The 25,671-nt window shown below is 46.9% G+C and overlaps 1 protein-coding gene across 1 annotated transcript; it reads right to left on the minus strand.

Annotated features, from left to right (window-relative positions):
• Positions 1-1,600: 1,600 nt before the first annotated feature.
• LOC144023929 (properdin-like) lies at positions 1,601-16,634 on the minus strand. Its single transcript, XM_077529895.1, has 12 exons — positions 14,590-16,634; positions 14,378-14,516; positions 14,135-14,304; positions 12,521-12,685; positions 5,668-5,868; positions 5,372-5,539; positions 5,184-5,312; positions 3,321-3,383; positions 3,079-3,252; positions 2,151-2,351; positions 1,952-2,063; positions 1,601-1,805 (listed from the first exon to the last, which is right to left on the minus strand). Exons 1-12 carry the CDS (start codon positions 14,651-14,653, stop codon positions 1,679-1,681), a joined length of 1,713 nt encoding a protein of 570 aa, XP_077386021.1. The 5' UTR covers positions 14,654-16,634; the 3' UTR covers positions 1,601-1,678.
• Positions 16,635-25,671: the final 9,037 nt, after the last annotated feature.

A 25,671-nucleotide genomic window follows, 5' to 3' on the forward strand; every position in this document is an offset into this window, starting at 1 on the left:
AGTTGTTGTTGCTGTTAAACGATGAGAAGCTGATATCAATAAACCGCCGGTCTTTGGCTCCGGACTTCAACACACTGCCTCCGACTCCCGTCACTGCTCGCTACACAATTACCTTTTTATTATTATTGAAAGCTAAAGAACAGCAAATGGTCAGTTTTCCATCACTGTCAAACAGAATGATTCATTTTCAAACTCAAATGAGCCTGAAGCACTTGTGGCAAAATGTTGCCAATTGGCAAACTTCTTTTAATTGGCTCGAAGGGGGAGGGGTTTTCCCGCTTCTTTTCGGAATGCTGTGTAGCGCTTTCTTATAGGTTTGAATATTAATTGTGCGCTATCAAAACTTGTATGAAATGGCACATTAGTAGTCCAAATAATACCTATTGATCGGTAGGGCTCAATTGTTAGTCCATTCATATAAATCCGTTGTTCTTGTTCATTCCTATGTGATATCGTGAAATGTCATCAGTCCGTGAGGAATAGGCTCCCCAGATGTTGCCATGCATCTTAAATCAAGGATGCATTTGTTGGATACTTGTTAAATCTTGGCAAGGAAAGTTATCCCAAGATGCATTTCATGCTGCTATCACAGAAACACGTCAGTCATTAGGGGAGTTAAAGTACACCGCTGTTGTACTTTACAAAGTCATGTTCTTAGGAAGATTGTGCGCCGCGTTCTTCATGTTAAGAAACAGTCTTTAGCCTCCATTTAACCTTAGTTGCAAGACAAGTACAATGGGCTAATGTTACCAGAATGGTGATTGAGTTATTGGTTGGCCGAGGTTATTGGTTTGTATCTGGTCTCCAGTCTTGTGTGGAGTGAGCATGTTGTCCCCGTGTTCATGTATGTTGTTTCTTAGATACAATAAGTGGTAAATAACTATAATCTAAATTAAATCCATGGGCACACGTGACTGTCGATTGGCTCCAGAGTTCAGTGTGTTTGTTCTCCAAGTTAGCAAATGTAAACAACACCATATTGATTTCTTCTCTTCTTCATATGCACACGTAGCCTACATACCTTTTACTCTTCTTTTGAAGAATGCTTCAACACATGCCTAGTTATAGACCCTTCCAGTGTGACGTCACGTTTAAGCGCACCCCTTGTGATGGAGGGCAGGGCGTCAATTTGTTTGTTAGCAGCTAGCAAGCTAAGATGGCTTGAAAACTTCGATATACAGCAAGACAAGTATATCTGGACACAAACGATTTAATGAATGACAATTTACACCAAAGTAGTGATCTACGTACTGTTAATCAAAAACAACATACCTTAAGCTTCCGCCTTCCAACAAACTCCTTTTTTGTAGCTAGCGGCTCCAAATGGTTGGTTTCAATGAGTCTCAGTAACGTAGTGTCCTACACGGGACGTTTTTTGTGACACTTGACATATTTCCCACCTTTTAACGAAAACGCTCGCCGAAAATCAAGCTCTGTACATTCATTTGTTATGGGATGTTTGCCCTCCATGAGGCGCAGCAGAAGCTAAGCAGTGACGTCAGCTGGAATGGTCTATTCTTAACTTTATATTGCTCGCATATCCTTTTGTCGTTGTGTTTGCGTGTGTGAAGACGAAGTAGGTATTAAAGCCACAAGCCTCTTGCTGCGAGTCTACCATAATTGAAGACATGAGGCGCTACAATTTTATTGAGAACACATACACCAATCATCAATATCGTCACGCTTCTGTGGGGGTGCAGTCGGGAACATTGACACAAGGCTGAATCTCCTGCGGTGGTGTATACCCGCAATTCACCCGCGGCGTCCCAAAAAAGGTCGGCTTGCCCCGACGCCCGATGATGGAGCTGACAGACACAAACACAGGTATGTGTAGACATGCACAGACAAAAATCCCAGAAACAAACATGCAGACAAATTCACATACGGACATACACACACATCAAATGACAATTGTCAAATTTGTGTTGATGGTTGGAGGTCATGTTCTTACTGATATTTCCTGTAGACAGGTGAACATTTCCTCTTCCGGGTGCGCTTAGAATCTTGTCCACACACCGGGCTACACAGAGACCACTGCTCCCAGCCCTCCCAGTTTCCCTCGACTGCCACACGCGCACACAAAAACAAACCAGCTGAGCTACTGTGAGCTGATTTGTATATGGTCTGTGTGTTAACGTGCGCTTGCCCACCATCACAGTTGCTGACGTCGTAGCATCCTTTGTACTGGCTGAGGCTGTTGTCGTCTCCTCCGCAGATGGCGCCGCCGTGTGCCTGATGCAAACAACTGCGCTCTCGAGTTTGTTGTCCGGGGATCTGCTTGCAGCTGATGTTTTTGCCCCAGTCGCCAGTGCAACTGCCCCACGGCGACCACTCGGACCACACGCCGTCCACTGCAGGACACGCACACGCTTGGTTCATTTCAAGACACGGTGGCGCCTTGAGACACCAGTCACCTGGCTTACAAGTTTTTCCAGATGCGAGCTGCCGATGGGACGATTTCATACTTAGACATGATTGTGTATTTAAAACAAGCACATAGCTTTGCCGAATTCCACTAGTTTCATGCAAACAAAAAAAATGCATAACACCGTTGACATGCTAATGATTAGCATCGACAGTTTTATAAGCAAAGGAATTTCAAAACAGTGGAGCAAAACATTTAGATGGGTAGCATTACTGATACGTAATGGTGCTACAATTAATTGATTAATCTGCAACCAATAAATTATCTAATTGATCGACAACTATTTTGCTAATCAATGAATCATATTAGAGACCTTGTGTGACTTTGAAACTGTCCATATCATTGGAATTTCAGACTCTCAATCACTAAATATTCTTCTACACGAGAGCAGACTGAGTAGCTTTGTGTTTTTTTTTCAAAATAAGACAATAACAAACACCTTTTTCTTTGGAAATAACAATGATCAAGATTTTTTCTGACATGCTACGGACCAAATCAGCAAATGTTATTTGAATGGTAGCAAAGTTTGCTTGGCATTTGTTAGCAATGGTATTTGAATAGGGGGAAGGTGATTTGAGATAAGAGCATGGTCAACCGGTATCTCAAGGCACGGGTGTCCAGTGAGGACACATGAAGACCTGGCGAGGACGCACCTGGACAGTGGACGATGGTATTGCAAAGACGAGTTCGCTGGTGGTCACCGTGACACGGCCGGCCACCGTATTTGGGGGCGGGGCTGTCACAGCTCCTGCTCGTCACCTCAACTCCGACGCCGCAGGTTACGGGACAAGCCGAGAAGGCTGACCAGGGCCCCCAGGCGCCGTCCACTGCCGACAAACGAACAGACGTCAACCCGGTGGACGCGGAGTGGTAGGGGCCAAGGTTGCGGTCGTACCGGCACAATGGGGCAGATTGACGCAAGCCTCCGTGGACGTGCTGTTGCCAGGGCAATCCTTGCCTGTGAAAACAACCGAAGACACCGTCACAAGCAACCTTTACAACCAAATGTGAATTACACTGCTGCCTGGATTCACCCCAAATTAGGAGTTTTTATTCATTAATTAAGAGCCGTTAATGTAATTATTAAGTATTATAAAGTAAACAAGGCGTAATTAAGGCAGGGGTGTCCAAAGTCCAGCCCAGGGGCCATTTGCAGCCCAGCACGGCATTTTAGTGGTCTACCCGCAGATGTAATATGTATATATATATATATATATATATATATATATATATATATTTTATTATTTTTTTCTTAACCGCATGCTCCTCACAAGGGTCGTGGGGATGCTGGAGCCTATCCCAGCTGGCTTTGAGTAGTAGGCAGGGCACACAGAGACAAACAACCACTCACACTCACAGGCACGCTTAGGGACAATTCGGAGCGCCCAATTAACCTGCCATGCGTGTCTTTGGAATGTGGGAGGAGACCGGAGTACCCGGAGAAGACCCACGCGGGCACGGGGAGAACATGCAAACTCCACCCAGGAAGGCCGAAGCCCAGACTCGATCTATGATTGTATCTTACCAATGGTTGTGCAACATTCAAATCTCCAGAAGCTCAACTTTCAAATGATGCAAAATATATCAGGGCAAGTCGTATCCAGCTGGTGACGTGCATAGCCCATCTTTTTCCAAGATGGCCGCAAGGCCCACTGGTGGACCCTCGCAACGTTAAGGTATACGTACAGATGAGACATATACAACGCGTAGGCAGTTAGTATAAGGCCGGAGGCGGGGTGATTGTTTTGTGTCGGGGTGGTCACTATATTTCTCACAAGTTTAAAAAAAAAAAAGTAAAATAAATAAATAACAAGTATGTGCTGCTTGGAAGACCACCTTTTTCTTTTACCACTCATTTCCTTAGTCCTCAATATTAGATTTGGCAGAGGCGTCTTTTGTTGAATTACAGTTATAATTCTTTAATATAGAAATATACAAGTTTCCTCCTGTACTAAACATCATTAAGCATATAATTTATACATGTATTTAAGGCAAGGTGTAAAATGTCCTCTTGATTAAGTTTAATACATTTAAAACACTGTACTGTCTCAAATGTTCTCCAATTTCGATACTGTAAATGTATAGGATCGTAAGCCGAGAAACGTTTCTTGAGAGGAGTAATGTGGCGGCCTCGTGGCTTCAAAAGTCTTGGCCTATCGGCTATCCAGTGATATATACAGATCAGTTATCGATGCTCACTCAACCTGGTTGATATTATAGACCACACCACAATGCATTGCAAGTATGAAAAAAACATGGAGAATCAAAGAGATGTGTTTAAATATATCCTACGGAAATAAAGTACAGTTTTCAAACATTTTCATCCACAATAAATAGTCGGAGAGTCATAACAAGTACGGTGGTCACGTGACACAAGGCAAAGAGAAAGTAGTGAGCTGGTTGTCCGAATCGCCAAACAGAATGAGGGCAGTCGGCACTATATACTGTATATAGTGCGGGGCTATGTAGTGAAGGAAGGGTTAGGGGATAAGTGTGGACATTTGACCACAGTCAAGGATTACTACAATATTGTGGAGCCTTGCATCCTCGAACAAGCGCCATGTGGGATATATTTTGATGCATCTCATCAGTTCAGAGATCAAAACAAAGCAAAATGAGGAGAGTAACATTATAATACTTTTTATGACGGTAAAACGTTATGCCACTTTTCCACGTATTAAAATAGTTCTAAAATGGCTCAAATTGAGGGAGTGAGTGAGTGAGTGAGTGAGTCTGCTGTTTCCATGGTAATATTCACCTGCGGGGAAGAGTGAAGGTGAGGGACTAGAGCAGGAGCGCTTTCGAGTCCTAACGGGAGCTCCGCCTTCTGGGATGCAGGAAGCCGAACACTCAGTCCAATGGGACCAACCAGACCAGTTCCCATCACCTGTCAATCACACTCATGTCAGCATGTGTGAGTGTGTGCGCATGTGCGTGTGTGCTTACTGGCGCAAGTGATGTGACAAATGCTGGCAAGCGCGTTCGATCCCACACAGTGTCGTCCACCATATTTGGGCGCAGGCTGATCACACTGCCTGATGGATAATCTAAGCCCCTCCCCACATTGGGCGTGGCAAAGGCCTGGCGGTGACCACTCCCCCCAGTTGCCATCCACTAAGAAACACGTTACAACGTGAGAAGATTACCTCAGAGAACAAACTCAGATTCAAACCCGGAACCTTGTGCATGCAAGCCCGACATGCCACTTGCTCGTCGTGTGTGAAAATGTGCCACCAACCTACCGGGACATTTTGGGATGTCGTTGCAGCTCTGTCGCTGGGTTTCATCACCATGGCAAGCGTCACCAGGTGGTGCCGTGTCGTTGGAGGGGACGGGGTTCGAACAAGAGCGATGGCGCTGTTTGGTCGGGAGCGGCGCATCTTCGAGCACGCACGTGTGAGAACACGATGACCATGACGACCATGATGTCCAGCCGCCATGCACTGCGCGCACACATATGAACATATGCAGTAATGGGCAAAAGTCTTCATTGGATGTGCTGCTTTAGCAATGTCGTCATGATGCTATGAAAGTAGAAGGCTACTAACTACATCACTCACCTCCAGGAAGGCTCAACTACTCGCCCTACTTAGTGGTTTCGTACCCATATTTAGAGAAAACATGTAAGAAAAAATTGTGGGGGATTTGGGGTTGACTGCAACAGATTGCTCATGTATTACAATTACCAGGTTTTATTTTTATTTTTATATATATATATATATTTGTTTTAAATATGTCACGCCGCCACCGGCGTGACAGGCCATGCTTTTATTTTCATAGTCATGTTTCCTGTTTTATTTTGATATTTTGAGTCTCCTCTCACCCCAGGTCACTTGCCCTTCCTGCAGTTCACTAATTACCGGTCCCCGCCCATGATCATGTCCACCTGCCACCAATCAACCAAGACAATAAAAGCCACCTGCACTTTCCCCTCAGTGCCGAAGTGTCACAGTCAGTGCATGGAAGCGTCCCACAGTCCTCGAGTCCTTGTTCCTGTTGCCTTGTTGTTTTGCCTTGTTTTTGTGCCTTATCCTCCACAGCGGAGTGCCCTTAGTTACCCCTTGTGCCTTGAGCCTTGTTTCCTCCCTAGCGGAGCGCCTTTTGTTGTCCCCTGTACCTTTTGCCTGTTTTTTCCTTCCCAGTGGAGCGTTTTTAGTTCTCCATTTTTTGATTCCCCTTTCTCCTCTCAAGTTGAGAGTAGACAGCTGTTGGCCGGAAATAAACCTATTGCCTTGGTGGCCTACCTTTTATCCTGCGTCTGAGTCCTACCTCTCCTCGTCGTGTCAGTACACTTCGGCCAGCATGGACCCAGCAGGAAAGGTCGAGGCTGCGCTGCAGAGCCTTGAGGTCCGCCTTGCCAACCAGGAAAAGGTTCAGCAAGCCGTGATTTCGCAGCTGGAGGAGCTGTCGAGCCAGGTCCACGGACTGGTGAGCCAATCGCGGCGTCGAGCTCCAGCCCCCACCGGACAGCTACCCCTCCCCGAACTCTCTGTCCCGACCACGTCATTCACCGGGGTAGGATTGAGACTGGCCTCCCCAGAACGATACTCCGGTGAACCTGGACAATGTCAGACTTTTCTCACGGAGTGTGACATCCATTTTGAACACTCACCACAGGCATTTTCCACAGCTCGGTCCCGGGTAGCCTTCATGGTGTCCCACCTGACTGGACGAGCCAAGACCTGGGCAACCGCGGAATGGGCCAGGGGCTCCTCGGTCTGCCAAAATGTACAGGATTTTCAAGCCGCCTTGCGCCAGGTCTTTGATCCCGACAACAATGACCGAGAGAAGGCACGAGCATTGAGCCGGCTCCAACAAGGCAAAGAACCCGTCAGCGATTACGCAATCCGCTTTCGCACCTTGGCCACAAACAGTGGCTGGAACTCCACAGCATTACAGGACCACTTTCTGAAAGGACTCTCACCCGCCATCCAAGAACTCCTGATACCCGTGGACCTTCCTACCGACTTGGATGCTCTGATCTCCCTAGCGATTCGTGCTGATCATCGCCGACGGGAGTTGACCAAGTCCAGCGGGCACCATGGGAGGGTGGAACCAACCCCCTTGTCATCGCCAATGGAAATCGAAATGCCACAGCTCATCTTGCCTCCCCGACCAGCGCCAAGGGAAGTGCGGAACGTCGAGGAGGAACCCATGCAGCTTGGTCGGGCCCAGTTAACCACCGAGGAGCGACAGCGTCGCCGCCAAGAAGGCCGCTGCTTCTACTGTGGTGAACTTGGTCATCTGGTGGGAACTTGCACCGTGAAAAGAGGTTCACCGGTGAGTTTCCCGTCACCCCGACCTGCTAAGACACAAAGAATCACGCAAGCCCAGATACGCCACCATGCTATGACCATTGACATGCCAGCACTCATCGACTCCGGTTCCGACGAGAGCCTCCTGGACTGGGGCCTCGTTAAGCAAGTACGAGCCACCACCGAACCCCTTCCCCGGATCATCCAGGCCAGAGCCCTGAATGGCAAGGAGCTCTTCAGCATCACCCACATCACCGAACCCCTGGAAGTACGAATTGGACAACATATCGAAAATCTCCGTTTCCACGTAATCCAAGCTTCGTCTTCCACTTTGGTTCTGGGATATCCTTGGCTACGTCAACACAACCCCCGAATCGACTGGAACTCCGGGAATGTACTGGAATGGGGAAAAGATTGTAGGGATCACGTTTTGGACCAATCAGCGACCAGTGCATCCTCAGCCGCAGTCAACCTGGTCACCCTTGAGTCTCTCGCTCCCGAGCCTCGCCGGGCGCCGCCTCAAGCCCCCGAGCCTCGCCGGGCGCAGCTCGAAGACCTTACGCCATGCCAAGTCTCTGCATCACGTCACGCCAAGTTTCTGCATCAGGTCACGCCAAGTCACTGCATCACGCCGTCAAAGCCAAAGCCGTCAAAGCCAAAGCCGTCAAAGCCAAAGCCGTCCACGCCAAAGTCTACCATACCACACCAGGTCGGCCAAGCCTGCTCTGCCACGCCAAGCCAGCCACGTCTCGTCAAGTCAGCCAAGCCTACCACGCCAAGTCTGCCACGTCTGCCAAGCCAGCCACGTCTCGTCAAGTCAGCCAAGCCTGCCGCGCCATGTCTGCCACACCTGCCAAGCCTGCCACGTCTCGCCAAGTCTGCCAAGCCTGTCACGCCAAGTCTGCCACGTTTGCCAAGCCTGCCACGCCTCGTCAAGTCCGCCAAGCTTGCCACGCCACGTCTGCTACGCCTCGCCAAGACCGCCCGCTGACTCTTCTATCAGGAACATCCTGAACGTTCCCGACGGGACTCTTGTCTGGCTTCATGGACGCCCTCCTGAACTGCCTTTTTGTCTGGGACGGAGGGTTGGGCCGTGTTCCCACCTCCGTGCCCCCTTCCGCCCGCCCTTGTTTTTGGACTCTTTGGGTCGGATGGCCGTCAGGAGCCGGCCATTGAGGGGGGGGGTACTGTCACGCCGCCACCGGCGTGACAGGCCATGCTTTTATTTTCATAGTCATGTTTCCTGTTTTATTTTGATATTTTGAGTCTCCTCTCACCCCAGGTCACTTGCCCTTCCTGCAGTTCACTAATTACCGGTCCCCGCCCATGATCATGTCCACCTGCCACCAATCAACCAAGACAATAAAAGCCACCTGCACTTTCCTCTCAGTGCCGAAGTGTCACAGTCAGTGCATGGAAGCGTCCCACAGTCCTCGAGTCCTTGTTCCTGTTGCCTTGTTGTTTTGCCTTGTTTTTGTGCCTTATCCTCCACAGCGGAGTGCCCTTAGTTACCCCTTGTGCCTTGAGCCTTGTTTCCTCCCTAGTGGAGCGCCTTTTGTTGTCCCCTGTACCTTTTGCCTGTTTTTTCCTCCCCAGTGGAGCGTTTTTAGTTTTCCATTTTTTGATTCCCCTTTCTCCTCTCAAGTTGAGAGTAGACAGCTGTTGGCCGGAAATAAACCTATTGCCTTGGTGGCCTACCTTTTATCCTGCGTCTGAGTCCTACCTCTCCTCGTCGTGTCAAAATAACCGAAAAGAAAAAAAAGAAGAAGAAGAATTGGGGAATCAGGCAAAAATATTACTAATAAGTGGGAGTTCTCTGAATAAAGGGAGGAAAGCTTACACCAATAGCATATTGGTCAAAATGTCACGCCGCCACCGGCGTGACTGCCCATGCTTTTATTTTTATAGTCATGTTTCCTGTTTTATTTTGAAAGTTCTAACTCTCCTCTCACCCCAGGTCACTTGCTCTTCCTGCAGCTTGCTAATTACCGGTCCCCGCCCATGATTACCACCACCTGCCACCAATCAAGCCACAATAAAAGCCACCTGCATTCTCCCCTCCGTTGCCGAAGTGTCACACACACAGTCAGTGCATGGAAGCGTCCCACAGTCCTCGAGTCCTTGTTCCCGGTTGTCTTGTCTTGTCTTGCCTTGTTTTGGTGCCTTGTCCTCCCCAGCGGAGCGCCTTTAGTTACCCCTTTTGCCTTGAGCCTTTTTCCTCCCTAGCGGAGCGCCTTTTGTTGTCCCCTATACCTTTTGCCTGTTTTTTCCTCCCCAGTGGAGCGTTTTTAGTTATCCACTTTTTGATTCCCCTTTCTCCTCTCAGTGTGAGAGGAGACAGCTGCTGACCGGCAATAAACCTGTTGCCTTTGTGGCCTACCTTTATCCTGCGTCTGGGTCCTACCTCTCCTCGTCGTGACAGTACACTTCGGCCAGCATGGACCCAGCAGGAAAGGTCGAGGCTAGGCTACAGAGCCTGGAGGTCCGGCTTGCCAACCGGGAAAAGGTTCAGCAAGCCGTGATTTCGCAGCTGGAGGAGCTGTCAAGCCAGGTCCATGAACTGGTGAGCCACATGCAGCCTCTCGCCCCTGAACCTCGTCTGCTGCGGCCTCTCGCCCCTGAACCTCGTCTGCTGTGGCCTCTCGCCCCTGAGCCTCGCCTGCTGCAGCCTCTCGCCCCTGGACCTCGCCTGCTGCAGCCTCTCGCCCCTGAACCTCGCCTGCTGCAGCCTCTCGCCCCTGAACCTCGCCTGCTGCAGCCTTTCGCCCCTGAACCTCGCCTGCTGCAGCCTCTCGCCCCTGAACCTCGCCTGCTGCAGCCTCTCGCCCCTGAACCTCGCCTGCTGAAGCCTCTCGCCCCTGAACCTCGCCTGCTGAAGCCTCTCGCCCCTGAACCTCGCCTGCTGAAGCCTCTCGCCCCTGAACCTCGCCTGCTGCAGCCTTTCGCCCCTGAACCTCGCCTGCTGCAGCCTCTCGCCCCTGAACCTCGTCTGCTGCCGCCTCTCGCCCCTGAACCTTGTCTGCTGCCGCCTCTCGCCCCTGAACCTCGCCAGCGCCTTCAAGACCCTGAGCCTCGCCAGGCGCCGCCCAAAGTCCCTGAGCCTCGCCAGGCGCCGCCCAAAGTCCCGGAGCCTCGCCAGGCGCCGCCCAAAGTCCCGGAGCCTCGCCAGGCGCCGCCCAAAGTCCCGGAGCCTCGCCAGGCGCCGCCCAAAGTCCCGGAGCCTCGCCAGGCGCCGCCCAAAGTCCCGGAGCCTCGCCAGGCGCCGCCCAAAGTCCCGGAGCCTCGCCAGGCGCCGCCCAAAGTCCCGGAGCCTCGCCAGGCGCCGCCCAAAGTCCCGGAGCCTCGCCAGGCGCCGCCCAAAGTCCCGGAGCCTCGCCAGGCGCCGCCCAAAGTCCCGGAGCCTCGCCAGGCGCCGCCCAAAGTCCCGGAGCCTCGCCAGGCGCCGCCCAAAGTCCCGGAGCCTCGCCAGGCGCCGCCCAAAGTCCCGGAGCCTCGCCAGGCGCCGCCCAAAGTCCCGGAGCCTCGCCAGGCGCCGCCCAAAGTCCCGGAGCCTCGCCAGGCGCCGCCCAAAGTCCCGGAACCTCGCCAGGCGCCGCCCAAAGTCCCGGCGGCGCAAGCCCTGCGGCTGCCTTCACCTCTCGTCGGGCGTCGAGGACGCCCTCCTGACTGGCCCCGCTGGGACTCTATTGTCGGGCGTCGAGGACGCCCTCCTGAACTGCCTTTTTGTCTGGGACGGATGGGTGGGCCGTGTTCCCACCTCCGTGCCCCCTTCCGCCCGCCCTTGTTTTTGGACTCTTTGTGTCGGATGGCCGTCAGGAGCCGGCCATTGAGGGGGTGGTACTGTCACGCTGCCACCGGCGTGACGGCCCATGCTTTTATTTTTATAGTCATGTTTCCTGTTTTATTTTGAAAGTTCTAACTCTCCTCTCACCCCAGGTCACTTGCTCTTCCTGCAGCTTGCTAATTACCGGTCCCCGCCCATGATTACCACCACCTGCCACCAATCAAGCCACAATAAAAGCCACCTGCATTCTCCCCTCCGTTGCCGAAGTGTCACACACACAGTCAGTGCATGGAAGCGTGCCACAGTCCTCGAGTCCTTGTTCCCGGTGCCTTGTTGTCTTGTCTTGCCTTGTTTTTGTGCCTTGTCCTCCCCAGCGGAGCGCCTTTTGTTGTCCCCTATACCTTTTGCCTGTTTTTTCCTCCCCAGTGGAGCGTTTTTAGTTATCCACTTTTTGATTCCCCTTTCTCCTCTCAGTGTGAGAGGAGACAGCTGCTGACCGGCAATAAACCTGTTGCCTTTGTGGCCTACCTTTATCCTGCGTCTGGGTCCTACCTCTCCTCGTCGTGACACAAAATTTTTTATTACATTTTTTAATTAGAGATACAAATTTTTTGTTGAATCTGCTCTCGTTTTGTCTTGAGCACACCAGGTTTTCATTAATAGCATTGACAGCACTAGTTGTAGGCTTAGCAAGAGGTGGATTTCGTTTCTAAATCACAAGTATAAATGACACATGCCAGGTAAATCCATATTGCACAAGCTTTTCTAGTTCAAATGTAAAACCAAAACATGAAAATATGTCAAAAACCTGATGTGCTAGAAAAAAAGTTTTTTTTTTTTTTTTAAACCAGTGTCTTTTTAACTCATAAATCCCTCTCTGATTATAATTTGCTGTTGACTAATTTATGGTCATTATATTTGCCAAGGAAAAAATAATAATTTTCAAACAAAATTGCGATTGGGTGTCTGATCACGTTAAAAAATAAAAAAATGGGGGAAAATACCAAAACTAAGCAAGAGGTTCTGCGAATAACGATGATGATGACGAAGACACACCTGGACACTTGCCGGTGGGATTGCACATCATCTCCATCTTGGTGTCGCCCACGCAGGTTGAGATGCACTCGGGAGGGACGGAGCAAACCCTTGCACGCTTCCTGACTCCAACGCCTCCGCATGTCAGGGAGCAAGGCGACCACGGAAGCCACGGGCTCCACCCCTCTGATGCACACAAAATTCCAGATTGAAAAGTCACCCAAGGTGCAGTTTTGTACTTTTGAGTGTATGTTTTCTGCTGTCGGCTATGGGGTAGATGCAACCGACTTCCGGAAGTCACACACCGACGCCGTTTCCGGCCACTGCTTGTAACCCTGCGCCCCTGATGGGCTCGAGCTCTCTGAAATGCTTCGGAGAACTGAGACAGACACACTACACACTCGGACCCATCGACGGGAACGCGTAAACGAGGAGCACAAGGGTGGAAGCGCAAGCAACGGTACGCGGCCCACACGTTGCAAACTGTGGAGGATCAAAACTGCCAATATTCAAAATAAATAAATGACTAAATCAATAAATAAATGACAAACCAGGAAGTGTGTACAGGAAAGTCCCCTTGAACTCGGAAATTCCACCTGCGAAGTCGGAAAAAAAAGGACCCTGAATTCACTGACTGACTACAAGTAACATCACTCTACAATGGTGACCCCTTTGGAAACTGTAAACTGTGACTGTGAATGGTAAAACACAATTTACTTGAGCAGAAAACTAGATAGCTTTCTTCATTCATAAATATTCGACATAACGTCATGTAATGCAACGACCGTGATAGTATGCCGCTCTCTCCCTGCATGAAATTATACGGTGAGCTACTGAACTGTATGGAATGCTTATGAAATAAGATAAAAACAATAAATGAAGCAAAATTAGGAGAAGCTAAGTTTGCTGGAGGTCAGAAATTCGTTTTAAGAACCAAAATGAAAAACAATTCACCACTAGCCGCCATTTTGGTTGTTTACTTTCGCCTCGAACGCTTTCAGGTCAGAACTGGGAAAAAACAACTCGGATATATCCGACCATCCTCGAATGCAGCATAAGCGTGTCTTGGGTTGGACTCCGCCATTGCAAACTGCCTGTCATTGGTCGAGTGAGCAGCTTGGCGAACAAGGAAGTCTCACGGGCTTCAACAATGGACGACTATCTTGTCCACTGTCACCTCGACAATTGACATTATTTTTTATATCTGTTTTTAGTCATTTATTTAATTATTGATTTAGTCATTTAGAATTTTGGCAGTTTTGGTCCTGTATAGCAGTGTTTCCCAACCCTGGTCCTCGGGGCACACGATCCAGCCTGTTTTCCATGTCTCCCGATTCCAACGCAGGTGAGGATCGTTAACAGGCTTCTCAAGAGCTTGCTAATGAGCTGTCATTGGAATCACCTGCGTTGCAAATAGAGAGACATGGAAAACGGGCTGGATAGTGCGCCCTGAGGACCAGGGTTGAAAAACACTTCTCTATAGCAAACAGCACCCAGAAACAGTCCAAGTGTGTGACACCCGGAAGTTGGAAGTGCCGCCTCCCATTTGATAGGTGCTGAATGAGCACTAGTCCTGCCTACTAAGTTGGATGGGTCATGTCCGATGTTTATGTGCGAACAATTGTGCGTGCTTACGTTTACGACTGCAGCATGTGCCGTCGCAAGGTTTGGTCTCCAGCGCAGCTTGGTTGTTGTGGCACTCTGATGCGCCGATGCCGAAGCACTTCCTCCTTCTCTGGGTGACGCCTTCCCCGCACAGGGTGGTACATGGTGACCATGGCGACCAGTCAGACCACGTTACAGGACTGACACACACAAGAACATGCTGCTTCTGGACATTACTGTGTGTGTGCGTGTGTATTATGTGTGCGTACTGACCCACAGGACTGACAGGTTCCATTTTTGGTGAGGTAAGCATAGTGAGGGTTGAGACAACAGACCTCTTCATCAATGTCGCCCAGCGCTTTGTCACACCTGCCTGATGACCGCTCGAAGCGTGCAAAACACATCGTACCCTCTACACAAGCAAACATGCATGCGAGTCATCGTTACTGTAAGAACATACGTGTGCGCGTGTGTGCAAATCTCACGTGCACGCTCCACGTAGACAAGGTTGATGAAGATAAGGATGGCGAGCGGCTTGATGTTTTTCATGGCGTCTCTGAAATTAAACCTGATTTTTCTTTTTTCGGGACTTCTTTCCTTTCCTTTATTTTAGCGCCACCTCCCTGTGCTGTTTGCACCCCCATTACACATTAACCTGACCTTCGACCCTTTGACTGGCACCCTCTTTAACAGGAAGCAGGCTGAGGAGCCCCGCCCACATTTATTGACAGCTCATAATTATGACATCATGGAGGCGTGTCCCAGCACGAGTCACGTGATTTCATCAATGTTTGGGCCACGCCCACTTTCTGGATGTCACTGACCGCGAGGACGCGGCTCGGGGGTCACTTACAAAGCAAGCATCGAAAGCATCCAAGTCCTGCTCGGCGTCCTGTAAACAACGTTTTTATTTTCAAGATTCCGGGAAGCCACACACACTGCAAATAATGTCGCAATTGGCAAAAATAAAATCTTAAATTTAAGCATTTAACTTGTTTTAACAATTTACTTATTTTTAAACCTTGAATTTCTATTAATATCTTAAATTAAGTATAAACATGTCTAGCTTGTCTCAGTTTGGACACCTCAAAATGAAGCAAAATACTCTCAAAATAAGTTACATTGGTTCTCTCAGCATGGGCCGATTGACTCAGCCATGCAACAACAAAATGTGGATGGCTCTGCTGAATCAGAACTGCACTGCGCACAATTGCATATTATGATAATATACTTCAGAAAAAAATTGATCAATTATTAGCCGTGTGCTATGGTTAAACTTGTCATTGTATGCTCCTGGTGTGTTTGTTTTATCCCGAGCTCAGACTACATGTAGCTCGAATTTCATTGATGTGCCCACCCCGATATTAATAATACACGGTGCCTATTTAAATTTAAAGCATTTCAGCTTCTCATTCTCTACTGCGAGAGCGGAATCTTATTTTCATACCACTGGGGGAAAAAAAAAAAAAGTTGTTTTTTTTCCATGCCCAATCACGGCTCACCCGTTTGAGTCATGGCCATGTCGGGTTTGCAAGCTGAGCCCTGATTGGTGGTTACCTGAACAACTGTGGATTTTGAATCTTATTTCATACAGCTGGGAAAATATATTTAGTTTTACCGGTAGACGATTTTTGAATAGGCGCGCGCGAGGCCAGCTATGCCTGACCAGGGGTTCTTTGACACAGCCAGGGTCCGGTAAGCTCGCAAATTTTTGTTTGTTTCTCGGTGTACACTCTTTCTCACAACAAACGAGATAAAGTATGGCGTTGTCAAAAGTCCGAAAACTAGACACTGAAAAGTGAATAGAATAAGGCGTATGCTTAAAATTTACCGGCATCGAGCGCTACGAGCACCCGTGTATCTGCCTACCACTGCTCACTCTATATGTGCAGTGGATTTTGGGAACGACACAAAAATCCTTTAACTGACTCTGGAATGTTTGGAAGCAATGGCAGACATGCTATTTGAAGAGAAAGGAGAGCAATACTTGAGTCATTGAGCAATTTTCAGCAGTAAAAAGTTAATATTTTGTCTATTGTAGTGATTAGAACATAATTCACCCACGGAACGTTGGGACGAAGGGGGAGTTTGTTGGGATGAAAGGATGAAAGGATAAAAGAACAAAATGTTGGTAGGTCTGTGAGCCTCGCGCAGAGTGAGTTGTTGTTGCTGTTAAACGATGAGAAGCTGATATCAATAAACCGCCGGTCTTTGGCTCCGGACTTCAACACTCTGCCTCCGACTCCCGTCACTGCTCGCTACACTATAATTAATGTGGTAACTTCCTTATTTTTCATGTACAATTAGTACCTTTAACTGATTTGCTCCCCATAACGTGTAAATACGTTGTTTTTTTTAATGTTCTAAGTGTCCCAAAGACGCATTTATGTTTTTTGTTTTGTTTTTTTATGCTAGAGAATACAGATGGCTTTGATTCAGCCTCTCAACTGCAAAGAACGGTTGCAGAAATGGTAGTTATTACACAAACGGCCAGCAGGTGGCAGCAGAGCAAAGGCGATCAACCAGGGCCATGGAGAAAAAAAAAAGCTCAATTACAATTTTGAATATATTTGTGAAAACTGATGAAACTTAGCTCTCTTCTACGGAGCCCCTAAGGTGACATGGTAGAAAAAAAACAAAACTTTGCGTTCCCTCGCAAAACATTTTGCGTTCAGATTGCGAGGGAACGCAAAGATTGCCTTCCCTCGCAAAAAACTTTGCGTTCTCTCGCAAAGATTGCGAGGGAACGCAAAGATTGCGTGCCCTCGCAAAGTTTGTGAGGGAACGCAAAGTTTTTTGCGAGGGAAGGCAATCTTTGCGTTCCCTCGCAATCTGAACGCAAAATGTTTTGTGAGGGAACGCAAAGTTGTTTTTTTCGCCTGCCATGTCACCTTCGCTGCGTCGTAAACACTTCCGGGTCATCTTCCATGTGAACAAAAGCGACGAGGATGGAACGTTTGTAAACATGAAACAAAACAGTGGGAAAGCTTTCCCAAAGCGACTAGGATGGAGCATGTATTTTTCCACTGCTTTGTTTACACGTCGCTTTTGGTCACAGGGAAGATGACACGGAAGTGTTTACAGCGCAGCGAAGGTGACATGGCAGGCGAAAAAAACAACTTTGCGTTCCCTCGCAAAACAACTTTGCGTTCGAACGAAAAGATTGCGTTCCCTCGCACAAAGTTGTTTTGCGAGGGAACGCAAAGTTGTTTTGCGAGGGCATGCAAAGTTTTTTGCGGTGCCCTCGCAATCTTTGGGAACGCAAAGTTTTGTTTTTTTTCTACCATGTCACCTTACGCCGGCTCCGTACTCTTCTAATGCTAATTGCTGCAAAACGGAAACAGATAGAAACATACATTTTTTTCTTGATGAAAGAAGAGACTTTAATCTTTCTTTTGATAGGTTACATGCTTTTATAGCAATAGAACACAATATTCTGTGGGTCTTGCAAAATCAGTCAAAATCTAGTAAAACAGCCGGGAGCGAACGGGACTGCTTCTGTGAAAATGGCTGGGAGTGGGAGTGGGAGTTTTAAAAAGTAGTTTGTAAAAAAAAAGGAAAAATGACTCGTCAACAGACACGGACGATTTAGCAACCGCCGACGTATCGGTGAGTATGCTGGATTCCATAAATAAAAAACTTGACGTCCTCTGTCTTATCCGCGAGGACGTCAAAGAATTAAAGGCAAGTTTGGAATTCGTTAGCCAACAGGTAAGCGATCTCCAATGCGATAACTCCGAGCTACGCTCCTCTCTCGTCGCTGTCACAGCCGAGTTGGAGACGATTAAAAAGGAAAATAAAATGCTAAAGGAAACGGTCTTAGATGTTCAATCCCGTAGTATGCGGGAAAATCTAATATTCTCAGGTATATCCGAAAATTCTCCAGATAATCCAGAGGGTGAGATAAAAAAATTCATGACATCATCGCTAAAGATCCCACAGGAGACGGTAAATAATATCTCTTTTCACCGTGTACACCGGCTCGGAGCTCGTAAGGGCAATAAGCCCCGTCCTATTATTGCTAAGTTCGAACATTTTAAACATAAAGAATTGGTAAAAAGTAAAGGACGGGAGCTCAAAGGGACATCTTTCGGGATGAATGATCAATTCCCAAGAGAGATAAACGAGCGGCGAAAAGTACTGTTTCCTATCATGAAACAAAATAGACAGGAGGGTAAACGGACTTCGATGGTCGTTGATAAATTATATATCGACGGCCAGCTATTCCGAAACCCAACCTCGACCCCTTGGCTGTTCTAACTGACAATTGGTAGAGCCGAGCATTGTGTGATTATTTGACGTAGGTATATGTATATGTATGTGTATGTATATGTGTATATATGTATATATATGTATATGTATATGTATGTATATGTATGGATAATGGGTTACGAAATAGAATATGAATTTATATTATGCATAGGCTATATAGTAATAATAATAATAATAATAATAATAATAATATAGAAATATATTCTTAAAAAAAATAAATTAATAATAATAATAATAATCTCGCTTAGGTCACCATTTACTGGTGTATTGTTATGTTGAATCCCCCACAGATTTCCTTCACACTCACTTCCCCCCACGTTTCTTCACTATTATACTTATCTACTTGCTATCTCTCTCTTTATATAAATTATATAAATTGCCTAATTACTCTTTTGCTATCCTACAATATGTTAATATTAATAAGCAGCTTATATAGATGTATACATAAGACTGAGTCTATATTGCTTGTATGCAGAAATTAGTTCTGGTCTCCTGGAATGTGTGTGGCGCTCGCTCCCAGGCAAAAAGAATAAAAATTTTAGACCATCTCTCAAAATTTAAGGCAGATATTTGTCTCCTACAAGAAACCCACTTACAAAAATCAGAAGAAAAATTATTTATAGATAAAAATTTTAGTCAAGTTTACTCTGCCTCCTATAATAGTAGACAAAGAGGTGTCTCTATACTTATACATAAGAATTTATTCTTTACTCTAAATAATATAGTAACAGATTTAGAGGGCCGATATATTATTATCCAGGTAACTATATTTAATAAAGTATATACAATTGGTAACTTATATGCCCCAAATAATGATGACCCTGATTTTTTCCATGAATTTTTCTCTCGGTTACTCGATTTAGCAACAAATTCTACTATTATTATTGGAGGTGATTTTAACACGGTCTTGAACCCGTTAATAGATCGTTCTAATAATACGATATATACAAGGCGATTACGATCCGCTAAAGTAATAGATGAATATATGGAGGATTTTGGCCTCAGCGATGGCTGGAGACTTCAAAACCCAACTAAGAAGGAATTTACTTTCTTCTCTGCTGTGCACCGATCATTCTCAAGAATTGATTTTTTCCTTACAAATAATTCTATTGTTGATAAAACTGCTATAAAAATACATTCTATAATTATAAGTGATCATGCACCAGTCTCCCTCACTCTACAAATTGACTCTACCTTTAAACCTCCCCCGATATGGCGTTTTAACATCTCATTACTGAAAGACGTAGAGTTTGATAAAATTATTAGAAGGGAGTGGGCAGATTTTTTGGAAATAAATGACTCTCCAAATATATCTCCATCTCTTCTCTGGGAAGCAGGGAAAGCGGTAATTAGAGGGAAAATTATATCATATTCAACTTATAAAAAGAAACAGGATCAAAAATTAGAAAAATACCTGGAAGATAAAATTAAACAACTAACGGATGAATATGTATTAAACCCAAATAATCAAATATGGATAGAACTACAGAATATAAAAATACAGTTAGATAACATGTTATCTAAAAAGACAGAGTTTATAATACAACAGTTGAGATATAATAATTTTGAACATAATAATAAATCAGGTAAATTCCTGGCAAATCAACTTCAACGGAATCGGGAAAAATCTCTTATAACGGCTATTAAAGATATAAATGGTGAATGCACACAATCACCAGAAGAAATTAACCATATTTTTTATAACTATTATCGAAATCTATACACAGAAATTAATAGACCTAACCCTGAATATATTGAGGAATTCCTAAACAGCTTAAATATACCTCAGTTATCTATTGAACATAAAGATATTCTCGATACCCCGCTTACTATAGATGAGTTGTATCGTGCTTTAGACAGTATGCCTAATGGCAGAGCACCTGGTCCAGACGGCTTTCCGGCTATATTTTTTAAACATTTCTGGTTAATGTTTGCTCCATTATTTCTAAGAGTAGTAACTGAAATTAAAAGTAAAGGTGATATACGTCAAGATATGAATATAGCAGCAATTAAACTTTTATTAAAGCCAGAAAAAGACCCTACCCTCCCGTCAAGTTACCGACCGATATCACTAATTAATACCGATATTAAAATTATCGCTAAGGCCTTGGCATCTCGATTAGAGACGGTAATCTCGACAATTATTCATAGTGATCAAACAGGTTTTATTAAAGGTCGTCATTCTACTAATAATATTAGGAGACTCTTTAACTTGATTAGTATGTCACAGCGGTATGATAAAAAGGCAGTTGTCATTTCGCTGGATGCAGAAAAAGCATTCGATAAAGTTAACTGGTCCTTCCTCTTTGCTGTCTTAAATAAATTCGGCTTCGGGGAGTCATTCATTCAATGGGTCTCAATATTATATGATTCTCCTAAAGCTACAGTTACTACTAATGGGATTACATCACAGAGTTTTACTTTACAAAGGGGAACAAGACAAGGGTGCCCAATTTCTCCTTTATTATTTGCTATATTTATTGAGCCGCTTGCATTAGCTATACGTCAGGATAGACGGATCCAAGGAATCCACTCCGGGACAATAGAACATAAAATTAATCTATATGCCGATGATATATTACTCTATTTAGAAGAACCTGCTATCTCGCTAGGGGAAGCATTTAAATTAATAACTAAATTCTCTCACTTATCAGATTACTCTATTAACTGGACAAAATCAACATTATTACCTATTACAGAAAATTCATGGAATCCTACAAGTCAGGATCCACACTACTCCTTTCCTACAGGTAATTTAAAATACTTAGGTGTTAAAATTTCACCTAAGTTAACTGAATTAACTTCTTTAAATTTTTCACCATTATTGGATAGTATCCGTAGTGACCTGGAGCGCTGGAATAATCTTCCGATCTCTTTAATAGGACGGATAGCTACTATAAAAATGAAAGTTTTACCAAAGATTAATTATTTATTTTCAATGATTCCATTTAAACCTACGTCTAACTGGTTCCAATCGCTGGACTCTGCTATCATAAAATTCTATTGGAATAAAAAAAAAGCCAAAATTAGTCTATCTACTCTTCAGGAAAGTAAATCTAAAGGAGGTTTAGAGGCACCAAACTTTATGTACTATTATCTAGCTAATCAACTACAATATCTTGTGCTATGGACACAACCCAACAGAGATACTAACTGTTGGTTGGAATTGGAGCAGAAGGATTGTAATAATCTTAGACTGTCAGATTTACTCTTTATTACAAAATCAATAAGACGACATAATTGTTTTAAAAACCCAATGATAGCCGCCACCCTGACTGCCTGGTGGAAGGCATTAGAAATTACAAACTCCCAATTGGCGCCCTGTGGGCTCTCTCCCATTTGGCATAACCCCGACTTTCAACTTAATAATCAGTCGTTCCATTTAAGCCTATGGGAGCAGAAAGGAATTACACACCTTCATCATCTTTTCTCAGATAATAAGTTTATATCGTATACAAACTTGGTCCAGAAATATGAAATAAAAAAGGGAAATTTCTTACATTATCTGCAAGTTAAAAATATGGTTAAGAAACAAATCCCAACACTTCAGGATACGCTCCAACTGCCTGTCTTAGCTAAAGATATTATAAAGCTTTCTCCAACAACAATAAAGAAAATATCAAAAATATATAAGTTATTTTTATACACAAATAAAACGTATTTACCGACTTTAAAATGGGAAAAAGACTTGTCTATAGTTCCGGAACCAGACTTTTGGACCCAAATCTGTGAAAATGTATTTAAAATGACCAAACAGACAAATTTGCAACTTATCCAATATAAGATACTTCATAGAACATATATTACACAATATATGATGAAAAAAATGGGACTCTCTGACTCCGACATTTGTCTCCAGTGCTCACAAAACACTGCCGATACTTATCTTCATGCTTTATGGTCATGTACTCCAGTGCTGCATTTCTGGACTAAAATCTTGGAAAAGCTCGCTGATATATTAAACTGTAGGCTTCCTTTATCTCCAAGATTGTGTTTACTAGGTGACTTAACAATAACTGAGCTACCATGTAAACAATCTCAATCTATATTTATAGCCCTTACTATTGCTAAAAAAATAATCCTTGTCAATTGGAAAAATAAACAATCTCTAAATATCGACCACTGGTTAAACTTACTAATAAATTATATCTCAATGGAAAAAATCTCTGCCTTAAATAAAAATCAAGTATCAAGATTTAAACAAATATGGTCTATGTACATAGAATATTTTAATCTCAATTTGGCAACTTAATCCTGCCAAGATTCTGCCTGTTAACGAGAGCCACCACATCGTTACAACTTCTGTTTTCGCTGCTCCTGTATTTGGTATTTTGTATCTGATTGTTTTTATTTTTATATAGTCAGGAACCTAGTTGCTGCTAGTGGGCTCGAGCATACCACACTATACGACACTATACTCAATAACTCCTTAAGATCTATTTCTAGTGGGCACTAAGCATCAACACTTGGTGTTACTGCATGCTAATTAGTCAATTTTCTTGACGCCGTCCCCTGTGGTCGGGCGGGGGTGGTTCTACACCCCCCCACCCCCCCCCCCCCCGTTGTCTGCTCGGTGGCGGTTGCGTCTTGGCCGCTCCCTGGGCCCCCTGTGGGGTGCGGTGTTGGGGTGCTTCCCCTGGTGCCCGGGGCGGTGCCGTCCCGGCGCGGTCCGCTGCTCCGTGCCCGGTGGCGCGGTTCGGGGTGGGTGGGCCTCCGGTGTGCCCCGTGGTTCCCTCTCCCCTCCCCCTTCCTCCCCCCCGTCGCCTCTCCCTCCTCGCCTCCTCCCGCCCATCCTCCTCTGCCTCCCGGTCCCTTTTCCCTTGTCGCCCTCCCTCCTCCTCTCCCCCCCCGCCTCCTGCCCTGCAGCCGCCCTTTCGCCTTCTTGTCGTCTTCTCCCCGCTTCCCCCGCCCCCCCCCCCTTCCCTGTCTGCCCTGCGGCCCCTCCCCCTCCCTCTCCCTGGGCCTGGGGCTCCCTCCCCGGCCCGGGTGTCGGGCTCCGGGGGCCGGGCGAGGGTTTGGGGCCTGCCCCGCTCCGGTATAACTCCTGGCGCCCCGGGCGGGCTCCGGTGGCCGGTGGGCTGTCCGGTAGCCCTGCTGCGCTGGCTGTCCGCCCATTGTGGTGCCGGGTGGATGAGGTGGGGGGCGGCGGGGGGTGGGGGTGCTGGGGGGCGGGCGTGCCACCTACACCCGCCGGGTTGGGTGAGGCCCCGCTGGTCGCTCCTCTTACTCACTTCACTAGCTTGCACTATACACTTTGTAAATATACACATAGGGCACACAACACATTTCTTGGTGGGGTGGGGAAGGGTGGAAACACCGTCTTCACCCTTCAACTCCCCTCCAATTTTAATGCACCTCACGTCCAAGGGGAGGGGTGAGTTGGGGCGGGGAGCCATCAGAGGGGATGGACTGCAGTGCCTGGCAGCGCTGTGGTCCCCCCCATTTGTGTCCCTGCCCCACCACTTTGTCCCTCCATTCCCTTTTTTAATGCACCACACATATACATATTCATTTTTTGGGGGGGGATACGGGTGGGTCGGAATAGGGGAAATTTTTTCCCTCTGCTCCGACTCACCTGCTCCCAATTTTAATGCACCACACGCACACACTTGTATATACACTGGGTGGGGCCACATTCACGGTGTAAGGGTAGAGCTCGCCAGTCGGCGAGCTGGCGGACTCAGTAACAGGGTTAGGTGTCACTTGTACTCTGGCGTGACGACCGGGGCCTCTCCCCACCGGGCTCGGTGTTCTGGTGTTCCGCCTTCTCCCCTGGTGCTTCCTCCTCTGCTTCCCCCCTCCCGCCGCTGTGCAAATCTCGCGCGGCTGGAGGTGGGGTGGGCACATCTTCCCTCTCTGCGCTGCTGCCCGGTGCCGGTTTCCGGGGGGGGGGGGGGGGGGGTTCTCGCGGGGGGCCGGGTTCGCGGGGGGGGGGTGGCGGCCGTCGGGGGGGGGGCGGCTTGTTTGGGGGGGGGGTGGAGGTATGGGTGGGTGGGGGGTTGGGTGCTGGGGGTCGGGGTGTGTTCGGGGGTTTGGGGGTCGGGGGTGGTGGGGCCTGGGTCGTGGTGGATGGCGGGTTTGGGTGGGGTGCGGGGGGGTCGTGGGGGGATGGGGGCTGGGGACCGGTGGGGCGCTGTGGGGGCCCGCTGGGCCTCGTTCTGCGGCCTTGGGCTCGGGGGTGTGGGCCGGGGCTGGGGCGGGGGTGTTCCGGGTGTCTGGGTCGGCTCGCCGACCGGTGTCCGCTCGGGTGGCTTGGGGGTGGCCTTGGTGCTGCCGCGGCCTGGGGATTCCGGGGGGGGGGGGGGGTGCTCGCTTTGCTGGACCGCGGTTGACGGCTTCTTTCTTTGGTGGTGGTCCTTATGCATGCCAGATCCGTCGCACCAGCATCTACTGAAACTCAACAGAAGTACCCTCTCCCTCCCACAGCCCCTTGAATCAGTTGGTGCTGGTGTCTGTGGTTCTCACTTTGCTTTATCTATCCTTCCCTCCTTCCTCTCTTTAGTTTTTCCTCTGGTCACTTGAGATCTTAATTTATTAGAAGTATGAGGTTTCTGGGGTTGGCATAAGACTCCGGTTTTGTAACCACGCAGGAGGGGTCTTGTTGGTGCTGGACTTCACTTTGATGGATTGGATGTACTGGCTTCTATTGATCTCACTCTGCCTTATCGATCCTTCCCTCCTTCCTCTCTTTAGTTTTTCCTCTGGGCTCTTGAGATCTCGCTAAATTTGCTGGAATTTAGAGGCTTCCGGGGTTGGCGTAAGACTTTGATTTTGTAATCATGGGGAAGGCAGGAAGTGTTTGGTCGGTGCTGGATGTCACTTTGATTTACCTTTCTTTTCTCTTTATTTCTTTTTTTTTCTGACCTTTTCTCTGGTCTCCTGACCATTTAAATCTCACGACTCTGGCAAGATTCTGAAGTACCTGGTTAAGGCGAAGGGTAATGGGATATTTATAAGGTTTTAGGTGAATGAATGAGTATAAATTTATAAGTATTTGCACGCACGCACACGCACGCACGCAAACGCACGCAAACGCACAGACGCAAACGCACGCACGCACGCACGCAAACGCACGCACGCAAACGCACGCACACATACACACACACACACAAAAAAAAAAAAAAAAAAAAAAAAAAAAAAAAAAAGAAAAGAAAAGAGCAATGATGACAAGACGTTGAATCGGTAAGACTACCGAATGAACAATTCTGAGCTCTTCAAAAAAAAAAAAAAAAAAAAAAAAAAAAAAAAAAAAAAAAAGTAGTTTGTATGCTTGCTGTTGACTGATGATGACATCA

The sequence above is a fragment of the Festucalex cinctus genome, chromosome 1 (genome assembly GCF_051991245.1).
Source record: "Festucalex cinctus isolate MCC-2025b chromosome 1, RoL_Fcin_1.0, whole genome shotgun sequence".
NCBI classification, from domain to species: domain Eukaryota; kingdom Metazoa; phylum Chordata; class Actinopteri; order Syngnathiformes; family Syngnathidae; genus Festucalex; species Festucalex cinctus.

What these genes read in the sequence shown, in the direction of transcription:
- LOC144023929 (XM_077529895.1), bottom strand. Translation starts at nt 14,653, where the DNA reads ATGAAAAACATCAAGCCGCTCGCCATCCTTATCTTCATCAACCTTGTC. An exon ending in TACCATCGTCCACTGTCCAG is followed by an intron (nt 2,352 to 3,078) that starts GTGCGTCCTCGC and finishes CGTGTCCTGCAG; the next exon opens with TGGACGGCGTGTGGTCCGAG. An exon ending in CGACGTCAGCAACTGTGATG is followed by an intron (nt 2,064 to 2,150) that starts GTGGGCAAGCGC and finishes CGCGTGTGGCAG; the next exon opens with TCGAGGGAAACTGGGAGGGC.